Source organism: Patella vulgata, chromosome 3 (genome assembly GCF_932274485.2).
Source record: "Patella vulgata chromosome 3, xgPatVulg1.2, whole genome shotgun sequence".
NCBI lineage: Eukaryota > Metazoa > Mollusca > Gastropoda > Patellidae > Patella > Patella vulgata.
In genome coordinates, this window is record NC_065881.2 from 33,027,131 (window position 1) to 33,037,408 (window position 10,278).

The 10,278-nt window shown below is 33.4% G+C and overlaps 1 protein-coding gene across 1 annotated transcript; it reads right to left on the reverse strand.

Annotated features, from left to right (window-relative positions):
- Positions 1-3,433: 3,433 nt before the first annotated feature.
- Positions 3,434-8,041, reverse strand: LOC126816126 (uncharacterized). The gene is made up of 4 exons (XM_050542331.2): positions 7,883-8,041; positions 6,572-6,752; positions 5,686-6,396; positions 3,434-5,447 (listed from the first exon to the last, which is right to left on the reverse strand). The coding sequence occupies exons 1-4, from the start codon at positions 7,935-7,937 to the stop codon at positions 5,426-5,428; spliced, it is 969 nt and encodes a 322-aa protein (XP_050398288.1). The 5' UTR covers positions 7,938-8,041; the 3' UTR covers positions 3,434-5,425.
- Between the last annotated feature and the right edge of the window lie 2,237 nt (positions 8,042-10,278).

Sequence of the window (10,278 nt, forward strand, 5' to 3'; positions counted from 1 at the left end):
CAGTTTTATATTCCATCCGAATATCTAGATGCTGCCCATCCCCACTTCTTGCACCACTGACAAGGTGAAACAACGTTGGGAAGTTTGGGGAACTGTCTAGGTCAACACCGGGATCAAACCCCGGACCTCCTGATTAGTAAGTCACGGACAAGGGGAAACCACGCCAAACTAGGATCAAACCCTGGGCCGTCCGATAAGTGAGCCAGCCCTTTACTGAGTCACCGCGGCTCCCTTGCACACTGATGATGACGTTTACATACTAGCTGTACACGTACAATGCTCATCTTCATTATACGGGTTGGTGCAGAACAGTAAGACATTAAACTCCATTTAATTTTTTTTTCTCTTCATTACAATATTGTCACTCCCTTTATAGTATCATTTAGTTTTGGCTATATCTATTTTAGTGAGAAAACTAAATATCTGTAGATGCTATGTTTCAGGTTAAATATTTATTAGACCATTAGCCTCAAATCCTATCTGAAAAAAGTTGAACTTACATATCGCTTAAGTATGTAGTTAAATCTTATTCAGTTTATGGAATAAATTCTTTAAACAAAATACTGTTATCAATAATTATTGATATTTTCCATTTAACAAATATCATATTCTTTGCATAGGATGAAGGCATATTTAATTTTATGTCAACTTCACAATTGTTAGTATAAATATAGCATTTACTTGACAATTATCACAATTTTCATCTGACCGTAAATCGAGTTAGTGCAAACTTTCTGCTTAGAACTCTCTGGATTTGTGTTCCTGGTGTTATAAAATTTGACACAATGGGACTAGAATAAAATAATATAAAGAATAAAAAACATTTGGACTAAAACTGTGATAATACTGACAAATATACAATTTCTTTGGAAGACTAGCGATGATCTTGTTCTGAATACAATGATTTTTGATTTAAATGATACAATTAATATACTACTTATCTAATACACATAAAACCATCTTTATTTAAATATATACACTTTAAAGATTATTCAAATATTTGTGTAGCTACTACACCACATTTTTTCGTGTTTATTGTTGTTTTTCTTTTCTTTTTGACAAGAAATATAGCAACATTGTATTAGGTGTTCCCGCAGAGCTAATATTTAAATTGGCGTGGCCTCCGCTGTTAAATGAAAAAAAAAATACATCTCGAAAAGATATTAGTCTATCCCAGCCTGGGATAAATTTACCTCCAAGGGATAAATTTCGCCTTCCCAGGGAGGTAAAATTGCTCATTCTAGATTTGTATATATTGTTGTTCAATCATAATTCGATAGCATCGGTGACTCAGTATGTAGGACCTCTGATATGTAGGATCAACTTATTATCACCTTGTGCAATCTTAGAATACGATAACTCATTCAAGTTATTAAAATATATTATTGATATTAAATTGTTGAGTATTTATATAATATATAAAAATGGAATTCCGAAATTCTGTATATTCCTCTGTCCTGTATGGTTTCTGCATTTTGCGTTAAATCAAAATTTAACAAATATCATATTCTTTGCATAGGATGAAGGCATCTGGTGTTTTCGCCAATATTTAATTTTATGTCAACTTCACAATTGTTAGTATAAATATAGCATTTACTTGACAATTATCACAATTTTCATCTGACCGTAAATCGAGTTAGTGCAAACTTTCTGCTTAGAACTCTCTGGATTTGTGTTCCTGGTGTTATCAGCCTTCCAAAAATGTATAGTTTGTTTATTAGGGAGGACCATGTAGCGGAACTTCACGCTAGAAATTTTGGCTACAGGCCTCAATGTATGTATGCCTTTATTCCTCGTTATTATGGATGTCCGGTGTACCATACCAACAACAAATTACGTTCCCACTAACTCAGTTGAAATATAGTATGTAAACGTCGTCATTTCGTCGCAGTGAGTTGATGGTGGATTACATAAAATTCCTGGTCAAACAATCAATTAACTGAAATTCATCTGTTTTATTGCCTTTTGCACACGTGTCATCAGCCATCATTTCCCTCCTGAGTCCTGTCTGACGGGGAAACTGATGGCTGGAAGTTGCAACCTCAACACAGTAAAGGCATAAAATACGATTTACATAGGACAACCCGGGGTAACTAAACAGGTCCATACATTGTTTCCTCAAAGCATTGTCACCAAACATAAATGAATATATAGTTTTTAATTTTTAAATAGTGTGCTATGTTCTAGTTTTATTATATTGGCATTTGAACATAGAACTTGTTGATATTAAAATCATAATGAGGACAAACCGTATACAACTATTAATAACAATTTTATTACCGTTGTAGAAAGTCTTTAAATACAGATATATAGATTAATATAAAAATTGGTATCAATATATTAATATAAAGGCTAGTATCAATGATATAATTATTTTGATTGACTGTGGATTAATGTAATACATCGATAGGAGTTAATGACATGTGATATTTATATATACTATGGATTAATATAGTCTGATCGGAATTTATTATTAACATAGGATTATAATAATAATCTACATTGGCAGATTTAATAACATAATATAAATTTATGATATATAATGATACTGAAAAGGTCAATTTGATATGATACGATTATAACGATACTGACTCATGATCTATAATTATATTGAAAGGGTCAATTTGATATAATAGGGGTATTATGATACCAGCTGTATATGAATTGATATGATACACATATAATGATACCGACAGTATATGAATTAATATAATACGCATACAATGACACCGGCAGTATATGGATTGATATAATACACATATAACGATAGGTTATAGATTAATATATAGACTGATATCAATTAATAATACATGTATAATAATATTGATATACTATGGAATACTATAACCAACTGGTACAAATTCATAACAGAAAATAATAATGATAGACAGTAGTCTAACTCACATGTTTCAAAAAAGGAAAATTCGGTATAAAATCAACAATTCAATTTTCCAAATCTTTTTTGGCGGTCCTAAAATATACCTAGACCAAAATATCTATTTCATAAATAAATACGTAAATTCCAAATAGACACGTGGAAGAGTGTCATATTTTACACATCTTTAGCTATATTCTTTTACAAATTGTATATATTTATACTTCACACATCTGCTATTCATTGTATACAAAGTGAACATATTTTAATTTCTTGGGTGGTATTATCAAAGACATTTTCGATTCGAAAATCTCCACCTATCGTGCCTTGAAAGTATATGTTTTTTGATTATGAGATATCTATATACAATAAATCTGGTTATATATTGGAAGACATTTTGATTTTGTTGTTATATTTGTTTATGGTAAAATAAGACCTTACACATAATAATCATTATGAAAAAAAAAAAAAAAAAAAATACAAACAAAACATAAATTTTAAAATCAGCACAAAATATATTGAACAAAATTTGACACAATGTGACTAGAATAAAATAATATAAAGAATAAAAAACATTTGGACTAAAACTGTGATAATACTGACAAATATACAATTTCTTTGGAAGACTAGCGATGATCTTGTTCTGAATACAATGATTTTTGATTTAAATGATACAATTAATATACTACTTATCTAATACACATAAAACAATCTTTATTTAAATATATACACTTTAAAAATTATTCAAATATTTGTGTAGCTACTACACCACGTGTTTTCGTGTTTAATGTTGTTTTTCTTTTCTTTTTGACAAGAAATATAGCAACATTGTATTAGGTGTTCCCGCAGAGCTAATATTTAAATTGGCGTGGCCTCCGCTGTTAAATGAAAAAAAAATACATCTCGAAAAGATATTAGTCTATCCCAGCCTGGGATAAATTTACCTCCAAGGGATAAATTTCGCCTTCCCAGGGAGGTAAAATTGCTCATTCTAGATTTGTATATATTGTTGTTCAATCATAATTCGATAGCATCGGTGACTCAGTATGTGGGACCTCTGATATGTAGGATCAACTTATTATCACCTTGTGCAATCTTAGAATAGGATAACTCATTCAAGTTATTAATATATATTATTGATATTAAATTGTTGAGTATTTGTATAATATCATGTAATTGACTAGATGATATAATATTTAGTAACTATAAAAAGATAATAGTGCAATTTAAAAAGCTGCCTCTTATAGGGAAAGGATGAGAAAAACTGGATAATTAATAAATGTTGCTCTATAGGTTTCGAGTGGAATAGTCTAAAAGATTAAAAAACCACCAACAAATAAGGGTTAGTGTGACTGAGTGCGTAAGGCTGTCCATGAAAATGAGCGTATGTCATGGCTGAGAGAGAGAGAGAGAGAGAGAGAGAGAGAGAGAGAGAGAATAGGGTTTAACGTCCACTCGGCACAAACTAGGTCATTTCGGGACTAACATATGGTTTAATTTTTTTATTTCAATAATTCGCTTGCGCGTAGGGGTCTTTAGCAGTGGGAGGAAACCGGAGGACCCGGAGAAAACCCACGCGGATGGACAGGCGACCCTACTCCTTGTCACATACAACCGGGCAATCGAAACCCCGCCAGTTAACTCAATGACAGACCGTATGATACAGCGCGCGCGTGCTAACCATTCGGCCATCCAACCCCCCTTAGCAAGATTACTCTGGTCAAAATTACTGCACTTTGGAAAGTCAATAAACACGTACATGATGGCCACAGAGCTATGCTAGATCATAAAAGAAACTATACCAAGAATAAATTCCTAGTTATTTAAAACCCTGTTAATTCGGATAATAGAACTGAAACGGTGTTACAAATGCCACCAAAATACAACTAAATATATCTGATAACTATTAGTCTGTTCCATTTTCATTTTCCACATCTTTTCAACATACAGGGTATTTATTATTACGGGCTATGTGAAAGTATTGGTATAGCTTCTATTGGACGGCTGAATAGTTGCGTTATTTATGAACGACAGTATACATACAACTGAAGCAAATGATTGATGAACGAATGAGATATATTTTGTGGACGTATATAATAAGGCAAGGTATATATCACACAATAAGACAAAGTGGTATGTAAGAAATAAACAAAACAATAAATACGTGAAACGATTAGCTCATATATAAGTAAAATATTACAAGAGACAATAAGCAAGTTTAACATACAACGGATTTTAAGGTAATACTGATATGGTATAGCACCATAATATCATTAATAAAGCACATTTGGTATAGACAATATCATACAATATGTATACATGTATATAAGTAACAATAATAATCTGCTGGAAAAATCCTCATCCTTTCGGACATTTTCATCAGTTAAGAAAATTTATCTGGGTGATCTTTACAATATAAACAGACCGGAGGACAGACGTTTAGGCTACGTTAGACAAACCACTCAACTTTGTGAACAGCCGTCATCAAATATACAATGGTATTTTATCCGGAAGACTTGACATTGGTATATCTCTAATCAGTGCACATCTTCAAAAATATTCAATCTCCAATCTAAACAACAACAACAAAAAAAAAACATAATTAGATTCACATAGTCATCACGCATGTCCTTTTACTATATAAATGTTTTATAAAATCATAAATAAGAATTCGTAAATAAAATTCTACTATGTTTTAAAAAGACAGCGTCAATGTGGTTGTTTTCAAGCTCAACTAATTCATTTTACAACATATTGTATGTAACCAAACTTGTTAAACAGGGGGGAATAAGAAATCGACAAACTCTTACCGTGCTAATGGTGCACTGGCCTCTATTCTCCCACATCTGTACTGTTGGGTATTTACTCTAGACGTGTTGTTATTACTACTGTTGGTGTTACTGCTGTTACTTCTAACAATCTGTGGACTAGCCGATGGTCGCTCTCTACGATATACAGTAATATGCCTTCTGGAAGAATCCGCTTGTGCCGAAGTCGGTGTTCTAGCTGGGTGTTGTTGCTGTGGTTGTGGTATGGCTAGTTGTGGTTGTGAAACCGATGAAGGTTGTTGATGTATTTGTGCTGTTGATGTTAGTAGACCAGTAGAAGTGTCGCCGGTAACAGTAGCTCTATTTGTGGAATTTGTTGTTAGTCGGGTGCTTCTTGTTCTATCGATATTCACTGCACGGTCACTGGCATGTATATGTCTATCATCAGCAAATAAACTATAAGGCGGGGGAGGTTCTTCCTCCCAAAAACAAGATGGATACTCTTGTGCATATCGTCTGCTATTATCATCTTGCGATGCACCAGATGTCGTCGCTGTTCTTTGATTGGTAACTTGTTGCCCTCGGGGGATTTCTAACCTTGGTGGTCGGTCAAGCATAGCTTCTCGATAAGATGGCGGCAATCGTTCTGAATTTCTATGTAAACTCCAGTTTACACCCTCGTTTTCTCTTGTAAAGGCGGGATTATCCCCCCCTCCTCTCCGGCTTTCAGCAGCCACTGTAAATACGGATGTTCTTAAAATAAACAAAAATAACGAATATTTTTTTTTATATATGAACAGGCTACAAAGCAACATAACTTTCCAATTGTTTTGCGTCTTAAAATTCAACATTCAACTAAATCAGCCCAATTCTACGTCACACTGTAAGCCGCATTAAAACAATTTATAGAGTGAAATACAAAACCCACCTTCTTTCTGCTTGTCGTCTTAATCCAACTTTACGTCGAGCAGTAACAATAACTGTTAGTAAGATTAACATGGCAAATAATAATATACCACCTAACACCCATACTATAATAATAATAGTCTCTACTTTTATTTTTTCCTCATTGCTTCTATCTAGTGTCGTCTTCGTCACTGGTGTCTTGTCTACAATATACAAGTCGTTGTGAAAGAAAACAAAACATGTTGAAGAGCAAGCAAAATAATGACTTTTATGAAGAGAACCAAAAAGTACTTCACCCCCAAAAATCTCTATATTTACACAGCACTAAGACGAAACGGTTGCACTTGAAAGAATAACTTTCTAAATGGCAATACCATTTTTTTTTATATGATCATCTTGAAGTGTGACGTGTATGTAGGTGTATATGTTCTTTTATATTTACAGCATTTTTTATAAAAAATTGTAAGTGTATTTTTCTGGTAGTGAAGATTAGCGAAAAATGTGAGACAATGTCTAATAAAGTGTAAATAAATGAAATTTCCCTTTCACGGTTTTACACTGTTCCCGATTTGACACGGTTCCTTGAGCATCTCTAACATCTATTGGGTTTACTGTTTTGATATCGAACATTTTTTATAACAGCCGAGAATTGATTTATCATGTTTTCACTATATTTATGAACCACTCTGCTAGAGAGATTTTTTAAACAACCAAATGGGCTTAACGTCCACTCGACACAAACTACGTCGTTTCGGGACTACCATATGGTTCAATTTTATTTCAATAAATCGCTTGTGCGTAGAAGTCTTTAGCAGCAGCGGGAGGAAACTTGAGAACCCGGAGAAAACCTACGAGGTTGGTCAGGCGAGAGTGAGAGAGAGAGAAAGAGAAAGAGAGAGAGAAATGGGGTTTAACGTCCACTCGACACAAACTAGGTCGTTTCGGGACTAATATATGGTTCAATTTTATTTCAATAATTCGCTTGCGCGTAGAAGTCTTTAGCAGTGGGAGGAAACCGGAGTACCCGAAGTAAACCTACGAGGTTGGACAGGCGACCCAACTCCTTGTCACGTACAACCGGGGAATCGAAACCACGCCAGTTGACTCAATGACAACCCTTATGATACGCCGCGCACGTGCTAACCATTCGCCCCCTCCCCCCGCCCCTCATTAAGGTATGAATACCTGTAGTTAATAAAGAACACTTATAAAGAGTATCGTGTACAAGGTGTGATGTAGTAATCAGAGATTAACACCTGTTAAAGAGAACCGGGCGTGTCATCTCACCTGTCTTTCACGTTGTTTAATTGGCCATAAATAACACGGCAATTACCTGTTAAACATGTCGGTTTAGTTCCGTTCCACTGCTGTCCCGTCAAACATTTCATTACGGCTACCGTTACATTTTGACATAAAACATGAACTATACTACCAATAGATCGGTTCGGTGAACTTAATGTATGTAAATCTGTTGAACTTAATAATGATGGACATTCTCCTGAAATAAAATAAGGATCTTTAGATCATTTTATATCAGCATATAATATATCAGGAACAGACGATACAATAATATAAACATAGTATAACCAATAGCTATTTTATGTAACAGTTTCTGATCTTCAAGAGGCTACAACTTTTATATACATATGTGAAAGTCAATTTACTCGAAAATTACACCTAAAATTTTAATATAATTTTCAGTTGATATCTCCATTTTTATATCAAACTCGTCAAAATAATATAATTGAAATGAAATGAAATGAAATGGGGTTTAACGTCCTACTCAAGATAATATATCTGTTGGACTTATTCAAAAGATACAGTCTTAGCTGGATTTTAAAACTGTGAGATAATACATGCTAGCTGTAGCCATCTAATTGAAAATGAAATTGAATAATAAAACTACTAAATACAACTTGTACTGAAATCTGAGCTATTCGTGGATTATTCTAAACGTGAACTTGAAACTATTATTTGATCTATGTCACGGTTCTATAATATGCAAACAATGGGTCGGCTAAATACCAGATCTTTTATTGTTCCCGCATCTGTTCCCATATTGCTTACAATTCTAGCTACTGTACTGACTCGTGCATCTGGCACGTGGCTTACACAGTGGATGACCGATTAAACGACGGTCATATATAATTTGGTTATCACGTCCAAGTCAGGGTTCACGGTTATTTTACACATCATTAAAATCCAGTGAAACGGGGGATTTTAAAGCGTTTAAATTATACATGGTTAAAGAGGTTGGTTGGATGTCTCATTAAATCATTGAAAAATAAATATGCATGAACAAATCTAATATCTAGTTAAAATATTTCGCCAAGAAGCGGATGGATTTTAAATTTGGAACAATAGTAAGACTGAGAACCACATAACGATTTAAATACAGATTTTGTTTTATGTTGTATCTTCGTGGTCCAAAATTAATATCGGATCAAGATAAAAACCTTGTAGTTTACTACGTTCAATCTACGGGTTTTAAATTCAGTTAATCTAAAACATAAAAATATTATGTTATTAAATTATTTAGATGACAATAAATAGCCATTATTAAGATTATTTGATGAAGATGTCACTCTTGTAGATATCCACTTTCGAACAATTTTAAGCCTAGTTAATTTAATGAAACTGTATGGAATGATCTTGAAACACAGGCAAAACTAAAGTTTAAGAAAACATGAGTAAGACTTGTTTTGTTTTTGTCTGAAATAGGACCCTAATGAGGTACTGCATATAGTACAATGGCAACTGATTATTGTCACTTTCCGTCACGTGCATGTCTTGAAGAACACGTCATGCATGCACGCGCAGATGTTTGACTAGAATAATTAACAAAGAAATTGTAAGTCGACTTGGGAACATTAATCAGGGATTTTTTTTATTGGAATTGTTAAAGACAGTTTTTTGGTTGCTGTTATTCTTAAACTGGGCTACTTGATCAACAAAGATCATTAATTCTTGGACAGATCGGCTCAAAGAAAGACTTTAAGCCATAAGAAGGACATACAGGGTGATGCTCCATCGTGATTGTCGGTAAAGATGGAACAAAATAGTTAACAGATCAACTATACCATGTGTCCCCATTCACAGGCATGCCAAGTACCCTTTAAATTATTTTTTTTTTTAAATCAAGAAATGTTGTGTATTTAGATTGGCTTACTCCTTAGATGATAAATCACCAAATTGTCGATCGTCACATACACATCTATGTTTTTATATTTGGTAAATATTTTTGTTTGGTTTGCATTACTTACAAGGGTATATTATAATACGGTTCATCAATGTTAGTTAGTCCTGTTGGTGTAGATACGTAAGACGTTAAACCCCAGTTCATTTAATTTCCAACATGGCCTGGTAAAGTTTTTATGAGACTTACATGCAGTTTCATCCCACGTTGTCTGAACCTATTTTAACCATAAAAAGTCAGCATCAATTATCAATTTAGAATTCTTTGATACATGCGTCACTGGCTATGGTGACTATAATTCCTTATTGGATTTCTTGTTTCATTGGAAATAGTATGTAATTTTACAAGGCCGAATGCTTTGAAGAAATGATCTTCTTGTTTGTTTTAATTTCAACATTCTATGCAATATCTCAATCGAAACTTTGGCAAAACTGCATACGAATAAACCATTTCACATGGTGCATGTACATGCGGTATATATGTAAGGTTTACTCGTTCTATAATAATAATAATAATAATAATAATAAAAACTT